The sequence below is a fragment of the Theropithecus gelada genome, chromosome 6 (genome assembly GCF_003255815.1).
Source record: "Theropithecus gelada isolate Dixy chromosome 6, Tgel_1.0, whole genome shotgun sequence".
Lineage (NCBI taxonomy): Eukaryota > Metazoa > Chordata > Mammalia > Primates > Cercopithecidae > Theropithecus > Theropithecus gelada.
This window is the reverse complement of record NC_037673.1, coordinates 32,281,144-32,299,439: the sequence shown is the minus strand read 5'-3', so window position 1 is coordinate 32,299,439 and position 18,296 is coordinate 32,281,144. Positions and strand designations below refer to the sequence as shown.

General features: G+C 38.9%; 1 protein-coding gene across 2 annotated transcripts in view; it reads left to right on the top strand.

Moving 5' to 3' along the window:
- ZFR (zinc finger RNA binding protein) overlaps window positions 1-17,613 on the top strand; it is an 88,653-nt gene extending 71,040 nt beyond the window's left edge. For both annotated transcript variants that reach the window (XR_003119839.1, XM_025388047.1), the window contains 3 exons: window positions 7,730-7,841; window positions 7,959-8,056; window positions 16,008-17,613. Coding sequence is in view for 1 of the 2 variants with exons in the window: in XM_025388047.1 (XP_025243832.1) it covers window positions 7,730-7,841; window positions 7,959-8,056; window positions 16,008-16,187 (390 nt within the window). In the remaining variant the exon portion in view is untranslated. The remainder of the gene's footprint in view (window positions 1-7,729; window positions 7,842-7,958; window positions 8,057-16,007) is intronic.
- Window positions 17,614-18,296: the final 683 nt, after the last annotated feature.

Here is an 18,296-nt window from a genome sequence, read left to right as displayed (position 1 = left end):
CTAGTTTTCATGCTACGTTCCACACAAGTACAAAGATGTCATGCAAATCTGTTCTCACCTTTTTTGATAACTCTTCTTTTCCTTCCCCTGTGAGAGATGATTGGATGATTGCTTATGAAAAGGAGTAGGATTTGGCTACCCACAGCCTTGTTAGCAAATGTAGGCTGTATTCTCCTGTGTCTTTATCAGATAATACTGTGGCACTCCAAATGTGATGGATTTTATTGCCACCCCTTCAGTTTCAAGTTTCAACCCAAGAATGGACTCCTAGAGCTTTTGTCTTTGCAGGATTTGCTCCATTTGTTTCCTGAACCTATTTTACCATTTCCTTTCACTAACAATTTATATTCCCCGGAACCAAGAGAGCATTTGGGTATGTGAAGTTAATTTGAGGTTCTATGAAGTTGTTTTTTTTTTCCTACCTCTTATTCCTTTGGAAGATCTTACCTTTATTTTTTCTTTAATCTGCATTTTAGCCAAACGCATTTATTATTGGAAATAATTAGATGTGAATAATTACCATTTTTCTGCTCTTTCCTGACTTCTTCTGTTCTTTCCTGGTTTTCAACATCTTCAGGATAGCAAATTCTAGTGTTTTTCTTTTCTCTACTGAGAGAGAAGATGGTCAGATGGAGTTTTTACTTTTAGGAAAATTTCTTCTGGAACTGCTTATAATGTGATTCATTTTACCTTTCTCCAAATTGAAAGTGATTGGTGAAATTTTGGGGATTTGTTGAATCAGCTGTCATCCCCACCCTCATCTCTCTGGAGAGCCAAGTTAGAGAGTTGCCTAAGCAGGGTAAACACTCTGTTCTTCAGGAATGTTCTCTGTCACTGGCCTTTTCCTCTGTTTGATTCAAGCTATTACGTTTTTTCTTGAAAGGCAGTAGTGTGTATATTGTATCATTTGTTTTTGAGACAGGGTCCCACTCTGTCACCTAAACTGGAGTGCAGTGGAGCAACCCTGGCTCCTTGCAACTTTGAACTCCTGGGCTTAAGCATTCCTTCTGCCTGAACATTCCTAGGACCTGTGACGACAGGCACATGCCACCACACCTGACTAATATCTTTATTTTTAGTAGAGATGAGATCTCACTATGTTGCCACATCTGGTCTTGAACTCCTGGGCTCAAGCGATCCTCTCACCACGGTCTTCCAAAGTGCTGGGATTATAGGCATGAGCCACCATGCCTGGCCCTAATATATTTCTTAATCATGTTTTGGAGGCAAGAGATCTTCAGGTTGGGTCTGTGCTATTGCCATAAACAGTAGTAACTTTTTTTCTTTTATCAAATAAATTTGAAATTCTTATGAACTGTATTATGTTTAATTTTATTTAGCATTCAGATTACTTACTTTGAACAAATCCTTAAGTAACAATACCTGCTTTTGTGGCCTTTCCTTTACCACTGCAATGAGGATTGAAAATGGTGTTCTGCCTTCAAATTAGTTGTTGTTTTGTCATGATTCCATGGTGATAAAATAAAGAAAATATAGGTAGAGTTCTGTTGTAATGTTGCTCTGACATCAGAATTGCTGTGTGCTATCTAAACCTTTACAATAGTATAATTGCAGTAACTTGCAAAAGGCATGTAATTTTTTAAATGTTTATTACAGGCCTAGCACAATGGCTCCTACCTGTAGTCCCAGCACTTTAGGAAACTGAGGTGGGAAGGTCACTTGAGGCCAGGAGTTCAAAACCAGCCTTATTTGTATAGCAAGACCCTATGTCTACAAAAGACAAACTTAAAAATTAGCCGGATGAGATGGCGCATACCTGTAGTCCCAGCTACTCAGGAGACTGAGGTCAGAGAATCACTTGAGCCCAGGAGTTTGAGGCTGCAGTGAACTATGATTGCACCACTGCACTTCAGCCTGGGTGGGAGGGCAAAACCATGTTTGTCTGTGTGTCTGTCTGTCTCTTTCTCTCTCTCTCTCTCTCTCCCCCCCCCACCGCCCTCTGCCCCCCACCCCCTCTCCCTCCCTCTCTCTTACACACAACACACACACACACACACACAATGTTTATTATATATTTTATTTCTAAACAGTGTCTTATGATGAGTGTTTCAGCAAAAAAATCTGTTACTGAGGTGGGCACAGTGGCCCATGCCTGTAGTTCCAGGTACTCAAGAGACTGAGGCAAGAGGATCTTTTGAGGCCAGCCTGGGCACATAGCGAGACCCTATCTCAAAAAAAAACAAAATCTGCCACAGTACTGATGAAGGTTGAAAACAGTATGCTAAGTGCAAGAATCCAGGCACGCAAAAGGTCCCGTGTTGCGTGATTCCATTTATATGAAATATCAAGAATATATAAATCCATAGAGACAAGTTGCTTAATGGGTAAGGGGGTTTACTTTGGGGTAATGGAAATGTTTTGGAACTTGATATGCACAACATAGTATAATAATGCTGCTGAATTATTCACTTTAAAATGTTTAATGTTATCTTTTTTGAGACAGAGTTTCACTCTGTCACTCGGGCTGGAGTGCAGTGGCATGATCACAACTAACTGCACCCTCGACTTCCCAGGTTAAGTGATCCTCCTAACTCAGCCTCCCACGTGCATAGGACTATAGGTGCATGCTACCATGCCTGGTTAGATTTTTTTTTTAATTTCTTGTAGAGGTAAGGTCTCACTATGTTGCCCAGCCTGGTCTGAAACCCCTGGATCCAAGGGATCCTCCCAACTTGGCCTCCAGAAGTGTTGGGTTTATAGGTGTGAGCCACCATGCTTGACCAGTTTTTTTGTTTCTTGTTTTAAGAATGATATATCAAATGTAAAGGAATCATTCTCAAAGAAAGGTGGAGAAAACTGCTGTAATTATTCTTCCTGCCCAAATACCAGTTGAAATACATTAACATTTCTTTTCACATATTTTACTGGCTTTCAGAGGTATTTGTAAGTAATACAGATTTTAGTGGTGGTGGTTTGTACTAGTAGTTCTCCTGGCTGTTGCTGATAGAACCAACAAAGAGTTCTAAAATGATAGGACACTGACATCGCAGGACAAAGAACAAACAGTCTCAGCTTACAAAAAAATCCGCAAACGGCACATGAACTAACTCAGCCTTTAGATAACCCCTAACAAAAATCATCTATTTAACTGTATGCACACCCCCAAATCACTAAAAGCTGTAAGTAAACCTTTTCCCTGCAAGACGTGACCATTTTTAAGACTTTCATATATTTCACCATATAAAATAAAGTGCTGTGAGTAAATATATTACAAAAATGCAACAACCTGCAAATGGGCTTACAAATCAAAGTCTGTTGTGCATATATCAATAGTGATCCTTGTCAACTGGACTATGTAAGTGGCTTTTGTATATACAATTGCCTATTGTTATGGTATTCATAAAATCCTATTTTAAGAGCATAAACATCTTAATTTGTACAATGGGAATGATAGTCATATCTACCTTCAGAATGTGATAATAATGATTAGAATTGGTTAATACTTGTGAAGACTTAAAGCATCACTTAGCAAGGATAAGCACTCAGTAAGTGGTAGCTATAATGAAGAGGATAACTGCTACTACTATTATTCAGCCAGAACTCCTAGTGCTAGTGATTGTTTCTAGTTTGTTACAAATTAAGAGCTGGGCAGAATATTTTTTTGTGCTTTCGTTATGTAGTAGTAGCCCTATTGTAAATCTTAGTACTGCCATTGCTGGGCTAATTAATGTGTATCTTTGAAAATTTTGTGGCCAGGTGCAGTGGCTCACACCTGTAATCTTAGCACTTGGGGAGACTGAGGTGGGCAGATGACCTGAGGTTGAGAGTTTGAGACCAGCCTGACCAACATGGAGAAACTCCTATGTCTACTAAAAATACAAAATTAGCCGGGCGTGTGGTGGCTTATTCCTGTAATCCCAGCTACTTGGGAGGCGGAGGCAGGAGAATCGCTTGAACTGGGGAGGTGGAGGTTGCAGTGAGCTGAGATTGCGCCATTGCAGCCTGGACAACAAGAGTGAAACTCCGTCTCTTGTTGGGGGAAAAAAAGGTTTTGGTACAGTTTGTCACTTGTGCTTTAAAGGAAAATTTTACTGGTTTACACTCCCACCAATGAAAGTGCCTGTGTTACTGAAATCTCATCAAGTGGCTTTTTTGTGTTTTTAGTAGGGACAGGGTTTTGCCATGTTGGGCAGGCTGGTCTCAAACTCCTGACCCCAGGTGATCTTCCCACCTTGACCTCCCAGAGTGCTGGGATTACAGGCATGAGCCACCACACCCAGCCGGCTGCAGTGAATTATAATCACACCACTGCATTCCAGTCTAGGAAACAGAGTAAGACCCTGTCTCTCAAAAAATAAATAAAAAGCAAATATTACAGGGGAGTGCAGTGGCGTTCACTTGTAGTCTCAGCTACTGGGGAAACCGAGGTAGGATTACTTGAGCCCAGGAGTTCACGCTCAGCTGCAGTGTGCTGTGATCGTGCCTGCAAATAAGTACTGCACTCCATCCTGGGCAACGTAGCGAGAATGTGTCTGTAAAAAAAAAATTGGCCGGGCGCGGTGGCTCAAGCCTGTAATCCCAGCACTTTGGGAGGCCGAGACGGGCGGATCACGAGGTCAGGAGATCGAGACCATCCTGGCTAACACGGTGAAACCCCGTCTCTATTAAGAAATACAAAAAACTAGCCGGGCGAGGTGGCGGGCGCCTGTAGTCCCAGCTACTCGGGAGGCTGAGGCAGGAGAATGGCGTGAACCCGGGAGGCGGAGCTTGCAGTGAGCTGAGATCCGGCCACTGCACTCCAGCCTGGGTGACAGAGTGAGACTCCGTCTCAAAAAAAAAAAAAAAAAAAATTAAAAATTTTTTTAAAGCAAATATTATAATCCTTGATTTTTTGAATCATTTAATATGGGATCTTTTTCCATCTCCAGTTATAATAAATCTTAATAAGTTACTATCTTATATAATTATAGTTACCAAGACCCTTTACATTACAACCTGAAGTGTTGTAATCCTTAATTTGATTCTATTTATTTTTGATATTATCTTTTTACTTTTGAATTATATTCTTCCATTTTCATTGCTCTTTTAACTATAGATATCTGCTTGGAGAACAGCTGTGTTCTTTAGAAAATTAGTATGTTTTAATTGCTTACTTCACAGCAAATGGTGTCAGAGACAGGTAGTTTACTTAGTTTTATTGTGTGTGTTTAAGTATATTGACTTTTGTGTTCCATGAATAATTCATTTCTTGACTTTTAATTAATTTCTGCTTTTACCTGCTGATATAAATCAGAAATGCCTCATTCTTAAAAGTCAGTCAATAAACAGATTTTGAAAAAGCTTTGAGTCACTTGAAACACATTTTTATGTCTTGACATACCTGAACTGTAGCTGATTATTTAATCTTCACTTTTCTCATAACATTTGCTAAAAGTACTCAGTAAAAATTTGAAGCATTTATCGAAAGTTGCGTATTTTATGACTTCAATTTTGTGTTTTAATCACAACATCAGTATTTTGCTAATTATTACTCTTGGTTTATTTTATCACTGAATTGTCAGGATTAATTCTCATATTCTTTCCAAAATCATTCCATATCATAATCATTTACTAAGTATTTACAAAATTCTGGCTACTTGTACTAGGCAGGTGGATTCAAGATGAGTAACACTGACCTTATCCTCAAGGGTCACAGTCCTTTTGCGTCTTAAAATATTCCATACATAGGCCGGGCATGGTGGCTCATGCCTGTAATCCCAGCACTTTGGGAGGCCGAAGCGGGTGGATCACGAGGTCAGGAGGTTGAGACCGTCCTGGCTAACATGGTGAAACCCTGTCTCTACTGAAAATACAAAAAAATTAGCCGGGCGTGGTGGCGGGCACCTGTAGTCCCAGCTACTTGGGAGGCTGAGGCAGGAGAATGGCGTGAACCCGGGAGGCGGAGCTTACAGTGAGCCAAGATGGCGCCACTGCACTCCAGCCTGGGCGACAGAGCGAGACTCCGTCTCAAAAAAAATATTGCATACACATGCATATTCCATAAATATACATAGAGTTTTCTACATGACTGAAGCTTGTCCCTTAAAATATTAAAACTTCACTTTAAAATGAAAATCCATAAAAAATGAAAAATGTCTTGAGGGTCTGTGTGCTGTGATGCCTGTAATCCCAAGGCTTTGGGAGGCCAAGGCAGTTGGTTTACATGAGTCCAGGAATCCAAAACCAGCCTGGACAGCATTGTGAGACTCCATCTCTGCATAAATTAGGCATGGTGGCTGCGCCTATTGTCCCAGTCGTACAGTGGCAGGACAACAGCTCACTGCAACCTCAAGCTCTTGGGCTCAAGAGATCCTGAGTTGAGGTGGGAGGATCACTTGAGCCCAAGAGCTTGAGGCTGCAGTGAGCCATGGTCCTGTCACTTCATTCTAGCCTGGGTGACAGAACAAGACCCTTTCTCAAAACAAAAAAGAATCTTGAACATCTTCCTGCTTTCTTCAATGGAATAAACTGAGCTGTCTTAACTTTTTAAATTGTGACTTACATTTATCATTATTAATATCCATTATTTTCAGGTTTTTTCCAGTCATGCTGGAAGCTATCATTTATTTTTCATAACTGTTAATGTGTACTGTTTCTTCACATTGTCATCTCTTGAAATGTAAAGAGTCTAAGAAATGGCCTTGGAGTGAATAGGTTGACATAGTTTTTACCTCTGATAAGTCCATGAGCTTTTTTCGTGTGTAGCCAAAAGTATGGATTCTCATTCTCACTAATGTCTTTTCAGCTTTCATTATCATCTTAAGGATTTCATAGTGGTTCCAAACTAGTTTCTTTGAATTACTGTTAGTAGTCTTATTTAAACTTTAAGTAAAAGCTACAACATGGATAAACCTTAAATATTATGTTAAGTGAGAGAAGTCAAACACAAAGCCACATATTACATGGTTCCACTTGTATAAAACGTCCAGAGTAGGCAAATCTGTATAAACTGGAAGTGATTTAGGGGTTGCCAAGGGCTAGAAGAAAGGGAGAATGGAGAATGACTACTAGTGGGTATGTGGTTTCTTTTGGAGATCATGAAAATGTTCTGGGATTAGGTAATGGTGATTATTGAACAACTTTGTGAATATGCTGAAAACTACTGAATTGTACAGTTTAAAAGGGTGAATCTTATATGTGAATTATATCTCAATTTTAAAAAATCTAAATACAAATTTTTCCCATGAGACCCTTCAAAACACCACTCCCTGCATTGGGTTTTTGTTTTGTTTTTGTGTGTGTGAAGAGAGATGGTCTCACTCCATCACTCAGGCTGCTAGAGTGCAATGGCGCAATGTCAGCTTACTGCAGCCTCAACCTCCCAGGCTCAAGCGATTCTCCCGCCTCAGTCCCCCAAGTAGCTGGGGCCACCGGCACGTGCCACCACATCCAGCTAATTTTTGGGTGTTTTTTTTGTTTTTTTTTTTTTGTTTTTTTTGTTTTTTTTTGTAGAGATGGGGTTTTGCCATCTTGCCCAGGCTGGTCTTTAACTCCTGAGCTCAGGCAATCTGCCTCCCAAAGTGTTGGGATTACAGATACGAGCCACTGTGCCCTGCCTATTCCTTAATTTTGAATGTTTTTACATTATATATGATATTTATTTTCTGTTTTTGTGACTTGGTCTATGTAGCTTTTTCAATCTTTAAAATTTTAGTTTGTCATTCTAGTGTTTGAAAATGAGTAATTCCTTTGGTAAGCTGTTAAACACATTTTTATGTTGTGCTTTTAGGCTATGGAGTTGTTAGTAGAGAAAGCAATCAGCAGTGCTTCTAGCCCTCAGAGCCCTGGGGATGCACTGAGAAGAGTTTTTGAGTGCATTTCTTCAGGGATTATCCTTAAAGGTAACTTTTACTTTGTTTCTAATGAAGTAAAATGAAGTTTACTCATTTGCTGGTTGAGTAATTTTTTTATAAGTGGACAATGCAGATGATTTCCTCTCCCTGTGATGATTGCTATAGGTAGTCCTGGACTTCTGGATCCTTGTGAAAAGGATCCCTTTGATACCTTGGCAACAATGACTGACCAGCAGCGTGAAGACATCACGTCCAGTGCACAGGTACTAGTATTCCTAAATCCAGAGCCCTATTGGGTTACTCCATTAAGGTTTTATTTTTCTGTTATTGTCTTAATGAATATTATAAGTCACTATATAATATTCATTCTTCTTCTTCTGTAGTAAGCAAGCCCTTAGAGAGAATATTAAAATAGCTTGCCCAAAACTAGATTTCACTAATAGAATTTAAAATTTTATTATTTAATTCTGTGGGCATTTCTAAGTGTATTATACAAATACAGCAATATTTTCAGTGTCTCATTAAATCTGGGTAATAGATTATATATCAAAATCAACAGAAATTCTTATGTCCTCTGGTTGTACAAAAGTAATTTGCTGTGGTGTTTATGGTCATTATTGTTATAATTTAACCTTTCCTGCCTCTGTCAAAGTAAATAAAAATGTTGGCTCTGGAGACAGACTCCCTGGATTTGATTACCAGCTCTGCCATCTCATCTGTAATATGGATATAAAAGCAATATATGTCTCAGACAGGATTGTTGAGGAGATTAAATGAGTTAATATGTGTAACCATCTTAGCACCTGGTATATGGAAGGATATTAAATGTTAGCTAGTATTATCATCATCTTATTAACCCTATTGAATAATTATGAAAAGGAAAAAAACATTGACCCCAATGAATGAATGGAAAAAAATTTTCCTTTGTTGATTCCAGAAATGTGCTGAGTAGGGGGAAAAAACATACTAGCCATGAACAGTAATCCACTCTAAGATGCTTGGGAGTTGTTGGATTTAAGATCTTCATTGGTTATCTTGAATAATTTGGAATTTGAAAGATGTCAGGATCAAAGTAAATTGTTATGCCAGAAATGGTATTGGGGGAGAGAGATTAGTAATAGAACATTATGAATATCTTACAGACTCACAACATGACCAAATTCTTATGCATTCGATGTTTTTATTTCTTTCATTTTATATTCTAGGGAAGAAGATAGTTGCCTTAAGTGTCTGTTCTTTCTCCCTTTAATACTTAAAGGAATTAGTTATAAATTTAAGGGAAAAGAAATTCAGGAGGAAACACACGAAAACTAACAAAATTCATCATTAAGAAGAATGCTTACTTTTCTAAAAATGTGACCTTAAAGAAAGTGGTCTGGTTTTAGGAGGACGTTTAGGAGAACATTTAGAAATGTTCTTACTAAAAGTGAAGGAGTTACATAACATGTAATGCATTTATGTAGCACTCATGACAGAATAGTTGCATGAGAAGGAAAACAGTGTTTCCTACAAGTTAAGGATAGGAAGAAGGAATGGCATGGCTCTAAAGGGGGTCTTGTGGCAACAGAACAGTTAACCATCTTGATTGTGATGGTAGTTACATAAGGCGGCACGTGTGATAAAATTGCATCGAGCTATTATGCGTGCACACATAAATTAGTGCATATATAACTGGTGAAATCTGAAGTACCAATGTCAATTTCAGTTTGTTTTTGGGGGGCCTATAGTGCCCATGTTAATGTCCCTCTTCCTTCCTTTGTCTCTGGAATGATTGCATATTTCCTTCCACAATGTCTGCCTTTATTCTTGTATGCCACTATATGTCTTTTCTCCAGTGATCCTTTTCAAGTTGCTTCTCCCAGATACAGCCTTTGTCATTTATTAAAATTCCTTCCTATAGGTAGGTATACATAGTTTAACATACCTTTAAAAGGGCAAAATGTATAGGGTTAATCATCCTTTCCCAAGAAGGAAATGGATTATAAAATAAACCTTTAATCCTCGATGATGATTAAAATTCCAAAATGTCTTTGTATGGGAATAATTTGTATCAATCTTCAAATTTAGTTTGATGCTAAATAATTGCTAGTAATATGGTAGAATTTTCTCTTTGTCAGACCTTAGAAATACCTACAAACTACACGCAGAACAAGAGATTGTAGGGTGCTCACTCAAACCTCAAATGCTATGTTGGTTTTACTTACTGGAGTATTCCTTCATTTAGAAACTCATAATATATTAGCATAGGCTGGGCTGGGTGCAGTGGCTTATGCCTGTAATCTCAGCACTTAAAGAGGTTGCGGCGGGCGAGCCACCTGAGGTCGGGAGTTCAAGACCAACGTGGCAAAACCCTGTCTCTACCAAAAATACAAGAATTAGCCGGGCGTGGTAGCATGAGTGCCTGTAGTCCCAGCTACTTGGAAGGCTAAGGCACGAGAATCGCTTGAACCCAGGAGACACAGGTTGCAGTGAGCTGAAATCGCACCATTGCACTCCAGGCTGGGCAACAGAGTGAGACTCCATCTCAAAACTAATAATAGTTTTATTATATATTATTATATATAATATAATATATATTATTATAAACAATAATAGGCTGATGCTTAGTAAGAATATCTCTGGTAAAAATATATAAATATTCATTATTATAGATGAGTTATCTTTAGATAATTTCTATTAATGTAGAAGAAAACCCTATTCTGTTATCTTTAGGAAGGACCTTTCATAAGTCTCTCTCAATAAAGAATTAGTATATTATGATAAATAATAGTAAATTATGACAATAAATATTCGTAGTTCTCACTTAAGTAGAGAAACACTCAGTACTGGCAAAAGTCCCTAATAATTGTAGACTAAGTAGAATGCTGTATCAAATCCTGACTGCAGATGACTTTGAGACTTTCAGGATTTTCCAAGCAGGTGTATGAGCCAGAATTCTTAGGAACTAGAATTATCTAACTTAGGGGAAAAGTTTTGGAGCAATAAATTCCCATGTGGATGACTACAACCAGTAACTATCCTTTATCTCAAAATCAGAGCAGGGATTTAAAATAGTGTGAACAACAGTCACTTTGAAAAACAGGTTAGGGCCAGGCACAATGGCTCACGCCTGTAATCTCAACACGTTGGGAGGCTGAGGCAAGAGGATCGGTTGAGCCCATGAATTCAAGAAAGACCTGGCAACATAGCATAACCATATATCTATAAAAAAATGTTTAATTAGCTCTGGGCATGGTGGCATGCACCTGTGATCCCAGCTACTTAGGAGGCTTGAGGTGGGAGGATCACTTAAGCCCAGGAAGTTGAAGGTTCAGTGAGCAATGGCTCATGCCTGTAATCCGAACACTTTGCAAGGCTGAGGTGGGAGGATCTCTTGAGCCCAGGAGTGCATTACCAGCCTGAGCAACATAGCAAGACCTCATCACTTAAAAAAAGGAAAAGAAAAACAGGTTAGCAGCTCCTCAGTAAGTTAAACATGGATTGCTATATGCCTCAGCAACTCTTTGATACCTGGATATATACTCAACTGAAAAAAATATGTCCCCGCAAAAACTCGTACACAAATGTTCAAAACAGCATTATGTGTGATAGTCAAAAAGTAGCAACAACCTAAATGTCTATCAATTGATGAATGGGTAAATAAACAAATACAGTCACACATTAGAATATTATTCAGCCAGCCATTAAAAGAAATAAAAGTACTGACACATGCTATGATGTGAATGAACCGTAAAAAGTTTATCCTCATTATCTCATTTATATGAAATACTCGTAATAGGCAATGGTAGTTCTTAGGACCTGAGGATAGAGGGGTTGGGGAGTAACTGCTGTTGGGCTTGGGGTTTCCATTTAGGGTAATGAAAATGTTCTAGGATAAGATAATAGTGATAGTTGAGTAACTTTGTAAGTATTCTGAAAACTTCTGAATTTTACATTTTAAAGGCGTACATTTTAAAGGTATGTGAATTTTACCAGGAAAAGAGTCTAGTTACATTGAAGGCTATAACTATGTAGAGAAAGTTGCTGTTTAATCAAGTGACTGTAACATTTCCTTGAATTAGGTTAAGTGGGTATATCCCTAGAAATGGAGGGATAGATTAAATCATGTCTCTGAAGTCCTCCTAGTTTCAAGATTTTAAGAAATCTTTTGAAATTGGTGCCAAAGATATTCTTACATAGACATGGTCATGTAGTGAAAAATTATTTTTATTCATGAAGTAACAAGGAATTTCTTTTCTTTCTTTTTTTTTTTTTTTTTTTTTTCTTGAGACGGAGTCTCGCTCTGTCACCCAGGCTGGAGTGCAATGGCGCGATCTCAGCTCACCTCCGCCTCCTGAGTTCAAGCGGTTTTCCTGCCTCAGCCTCCTGAGTAGCTGGGATTACAGGCACGCGCCACCACCCCCCGGATAATTTTTGTATTTTTAGTAGAGACCGGATTTCACCATGTTGGCCGGGCTGCTGTCGAGCTCCTGACCTCGTGATCACCTTGGTCTCCCAAAGTGCTGGAATTACAGGCGTGAGCCACCGCACCCGGTCAAGGATTTTCTTTACTGATCATAGTGATTTCAGTCATACACAATGTTTCTGTACTGATGCAAATATTTTTTTGTGTTCTAAGGAAGGAATCTTTTGGCATTGGCTACTATTAGGGAGCAACTTACACTCATTGAAAACCAGCTGCAGTATCAGTACATTTTTAAGATTGCATAGTGAATGGCACATTCTTCTGGCTGAAAGTAAACAACCCATTAAATAGATGTTAGCATGTCTTTAAACTTTAGGGCAGGGGTATCCAGTCTTTTGGCTTCCCTGGGCCACATTGTAGGAAGAATTATCTTGGGCCATGCATAAAATACACTAACACTAGTAATAGCTGATGGGCTAAAAAGAAAACAAATCTCATAATGTTTTTAAAAAGTTTATGAATTTGTGTTGGTCCACATTCAACGCTGAGGGCCACAGATTGGACAAACTTGCTTTAGGGGTTTTTTGGTTTTGTTTGTGCTGTTTATTGAGACAGTCTCACTCTGTCACACAGGCTGTAGTGCAGTGGCACCATCTGGGCCCACTGCAGCCTCAGCCTCCCTGTCTCACACCATCCTGCCTCAGCCTTGCAAGTAGTTGGAATCACAGGTGTGTGACACCATGCCCAGCTAATTATTTGTAGAGACAGAGTCTCCCTGTGTTTCCCAGGCTGGGCTCAAGTGATCTTCCCCCCTCCACCTCCCGAAGTGCTTAGCCACCATGCCTGGCTAAGCTTTAGAATTTTAATAAATTTATTTTAATAAATTTTAATAAAAGAAAAAAGTAAAAACACAAGATAAGATGATATGATTCAGTGCCAAAGTTTGCCTTCCCTTCCCTTATCTTGGAAAACAATAGGCTCTTTTTGACTCTCAGTTCTGCTGATAGTTCAATATGCCCTTCAGCCAAGAGCATTAATTAACATTTGATCTGAACTTTCCCGTCTCCCTTTTTTTTTTTAATTTAAAAAAACGTTAATTAAAATTTCAGGGCCGGGCGCGGTGGCTCAAGCCTGTAATCCCAGCACTTTGGGAGGCCGAGACGGGCAGATCATGAGGTCAGGAGATCGAGACCATCCTGGTTAACACGGTGAAACCCCGTCTCTACTAAAAAATACAAAAAAAACCTAGCCGGGCGAGGTGGCAGGCGCCTGTGGTCCCAGCTACTCGGGAGGCTGAGGCAGGAGAATGGCGTAAACCCGGCAGGCGGAGCTTGCAGTGAGCTGAGATCCGGCCATTGCACTCCAGCCTGGGTGACAGAGCGAGACTCCGCCTCAAAAAAAAAAAAAAAAAAAAATTAAAATTTCAGAGGGAGAAGAGGATAGAACTTTAAAAATTGATTAAAATTTTCTTTTTTTTTTTCTTTTTCTTTTTCTTTCTTTTTTGTTTTTTTGAGGTGGAGTCTCACTCTGTCCACTCAGGCTGGAGTGCAACCGCCTCCCAAGTAGCTGGGACTACAGGCACCCGCCACCACACCTGGCGAATTTTTTGTATTTTTAGTAGAGACAGGGTTTCACCGTGTTAGCCAGGATGGTCTGGATCTCCTGACCGCGTGAGCCACCACGCCCGGCCTTAAATTTTCCTTTTTTTATTTTTTGAGACAGAGTCTCTCTCTGTCACCCAGGCTAGATTGCAGTGGCACAATTTTGACTCTCACTGCAACCTCTGCCTCCCAGGTTCAAGCAATACTCCTGCCTCAGCCTCCCGAGTAGCTGGGACTACAGGTGCACGCCACCATACCCGACTAATGTTTGTGTTTTTAGTAGAGATGGGGTTACACCATGTTGGCCAGGCTGGTCTCAAACTCCTGACTTAAGTGATCGGCCCACCGTGGCCTCCCAAAGTGCTGAGATTACAGGCATGAGCCTCCACACTCAGCCGTTTTAATTTTCATTTGAAATTGGAAATACAAGAGAATTGCTAAGAAAAGTTCAACTCTACCAGATAGCAAAACATCCTAGAAAGCAACAGAAATTTAAACAATGTAGTTATGGCACAGAAGTAGACAGATAAACCTTTGGAATGGAAGAGCCTTGAAGTAGACCATTAGATATAAGGGAATTAATGTATGACAGACCTGATGCTTCAAATCAGTGGGAAAAGATGAATCAGTAGCAAAGTGGTATTGAGATAACTGGCTAATCATCTAAGGAAAACACTGAACCATACATATATACAAGTAAATACCAAATGACTTAAGGAGCCACACATAAATTATCAAAGTATTAAGAAAAATAATTTTCACATAGGCAAGATCTTTTTAAGAAGTCTGTAAATACAGGAAGCCATGAAGGATATTATTGGAAATTTCATGTGGTATCTTTAAGCTTAAGCAAATGAGCCAGTAAAAATATGCTGCACCTCACTGATTGATTAAAAAATACAACTTGGCTGGCCCTGGTGGCTCACACCTGTAATCCCAGCACTTTGGGAGGCCGAGGCAGGCAGATCTCCTGAGGTCAGGAGTTCAAGACCAGCATGGTCAACATGCTGAAACCCCATCTCTACTAAAAATACAAAAGTTAGCCTGGAGTGGTAGCACACGCCTGTAATCCCAGCTACTTTGGAGGATGAGGCAGGAGAATTGCTTGAACCCGAGAGGTGGAGGTTGCAGTGAGCCGAGATAGCGCCACTGCACTCCAACCTGGGCAACAGAGCAAGACTGTATCTCAAAAATAAATAAAAAAATAAATACAAGGTATAGCCAGGCATGAAGGCATATGCCTGTAATGTTGGCAGGTGCGCAGAGTTTGAGACCAGCCTGGGCAACATGGCGAAAATACCCCATCTCTGTGGAAAATACAAAAATGAGCCAGATGTGTTGGTGTGAGCCTGTGTTCCTGGCTACTTGGGAGGCTGAGTGAGATCTGAGCCCAGGGAGGTCGAGGTTGCAGTGAGCTGTGATGGCACCACTGCACTCCAGCCTGGGCGACAGAGTGAGACCCTGTCTCAAAACTGTTGTAAATAACAATTAGATACTGTTTTGCCCATCATACTTGTGAGAATATTTTTCCGTTTATAGTATCCAGAAGGGGGAAGCAGACTTGCATACATATTACTAGTGGATATATTAATCAGTATAAACTTGGGGGAGCTTCATTTGTTAGTATTCACCACTTTTATATGTTTAGCGGTCCTACTGATTAATAAAAGTTCTTTCTCCAGGACTTGTCACGTAAGTGCACAGAAACATCTTAAAACAGGCACTCATTGTAATACAGTAATGAAAATACTGAAACCAGCCTAGGGTTTACCAGTAGAAAATTAGGTAACTAAGTTTGGTACATCCACATGAGTATAATTACAGTTCTTAAATTGTATGCTGTCTACCAAATGCCTAGGAAGGCCATCAGCAACCATTCTGTTAAAGCAGGTAGCTGCCATTTTTCTTTGTTTTCAACATCCTGCTTGTTTCTTTGATGTCACTTCTCATAATTTTTGTAATTTCGTGTGTGTTAAAGATTTTTTTTTTTACTTAATGTTTAAGAAAACAAAATGGCATGCACACAGAAAAGCTAGGAAATAAAAACATGAGCACATACAGATTATTTCAGTTGTATAAGTAATTCCTTTAAATGTGTCTTTCATTACACATGCTTTTTTATGTTGCATTTGGAGGGAGGTAAATGTAGTAAGTATTGCTACTTGGGGTTTTTCAGTTAACTCAAAATTCTGACTCTTTTTGTTGCAGTTTGCATTGAGACTCCTTGCATTCCGCCAGATACACAAAGTTCTAGGCATGGATCCATTACCGCAAATGAGCCAACGTTTTAACATCCACAACAACAGGAAACGAAGAAGGGATAGTGATGGAGTTGATGGATTTGAAGCTGAGGGGAAAAAAGACAAAAAAGATTATGATAACTTTTAAAAAGTGTCTGTAAATCTTCAGTGTTAAAAAAACAGGTGCCCATTCGTTGGCTGTTTTTCATTCATAATAATGTCTACATTGAAAAATTTATCAAGAATTTAAAGGATTTCATGGAAGAACCAAGTTTTTCTATGACATTAAAAAATGTACGGTGTTAGGTATTATTTGAATGGAAAGACACCCAAAAAAAAAAAAAAAAGTGCTCCGACTAGGGGGAAAACAGTAGTTCTGATTTTTTTCCCATTATTTTGATTTTGTTTTCTGGTTGCCCTAGCTTCCCCCCCTATTTTTGTGTCTTTTATTAACTAGTGCGTTGTCTTATTAAATCTTCACTGTATTTAATGCAGGATTTGTGCTTCAGTTGCTCTGTGTATTTTGATATTTTTATTTAGAGGTTTTGTTTGCTTTTTGACACTAGTTGTAAGTTACTTTGTGTTATAGATGATATCCTTTACCCCATCTTAATATTTTACAGCAGTACGTTTTTTTGTAACGTGAGACTGCAGAGTTTGTTTTTCTATATGTGAAGGATTACAACACAAAAAGTTATCCTGCCATTCGAGTGCTCAGAACTGAATGTTTCTGCAGATCTTGTGGCATTTGTCTCTAGTGTGATATATAAAGGTGTAATTAAGACAGATTTCTGTTAATCTAATCAAGTTGGCTGTTAGTTGTGCATTAGCAGTATAAAAGCTAATATATACTATATGGTCTTGCAACAGTTTTAAAGCTTCTGCATAATAATAAAAATGCATGACATTTTTGTTTTTAATAGACTTTTAAAATTATAACTTTAGGTTTAACACGTAGATCTTTGTACAGTTGACTTTTTGACATAGCAAGGCCAAAAATAACTTTCTGAATATTTTTTTCTTGTGTATAAGTGGAAAGGGCATTTTTCACATATAAGTGGGCTAACCAATATTTTCAAAAGAACTTTATCATTGTGCAACTAACAACAGTAACTAGCCCTTAATTATGGTGACAGTTCCTTATTGGTGTGTGTGAGATTACTCTAGCAGCTATTTACAGTATAACACAGATGATCTTCTCCACACACCCCATCACCCAGATAATTTACAGTTCTGTTAACAGTGAGGTTGATAAAGTATTACTGATAAAAAATTAAAATTAAGATTATCTAAGGAAAAAAACAGAAAATTATTTGGTGTGGCCATCTTACATGCTTATGTCTCCTACACAAAGCTAAATATTCTAGCAGTGATGTAATGAAAAATTACATCTTACTGTTGATGTATGTATGCTCTGGTACACAGATGTCATTTTGTTGTCACAGCACTACAGTGAAATACACAAAAAATGAAATTCATATAATGACTTAAATGTATTATATGTTAGAATTGACAACATAAACTACTTTTGCTTTGAAATGATGTATGCTTCAGTAAAATCATATTCAAATTTATTGAGTACTACATCTTGTTATTCCTGACAAATGTTTGTTGCCTAAGCACATAATTTTCAGAAAATTTTGTAATTCAATACTATATTGGCTTAATTTCTTTCTAGGGTCAGAATCTTCCCCCAAAGTCTTAGAGGGCCAGGAAACCATTGGAGACCACAAGGGAAACAGAACAGGAGACTCAGCCTTTTCTCCCGGATTCGTGACATATAGATTATCTAATCTAAAAATCTGAAAAGATCAAAATCTGAAACTTCTTGAGGGCCTACATGACGTTCAAAGGAAATACTCATTGGACCATTTCCGATTTTCAGATTAGGGATACTCAACTGATATAAATATTCCAAAATCCAAAACAGTTCTGGTCCCAAGCATTTCAGCTAAGATATACTCAACCTGTACTGTCTGTTTAACTTGGACAAAACTTTTTTTCCCTTTTTAAATTTTTCTGGGTTTCATTTTACTCTTCTTTAGAGTTTTGTTTCTCACAGTTCTCTTGGAAGAATGCTGACCTGGCACGATGGCTCACACCTGTAATCCTAACACTTTTGGAAGCCGAGGCAGGCAGATCTGCTTGAGCTCGGGAGTTTGAGACCAGCCTGGGCAACATGACAAAACCGTGCCTCTACTGAAAGTACAAAAATACTGGCTGAGCGTGGTGGCACATGCCTGTAGTCTCAGCTGCT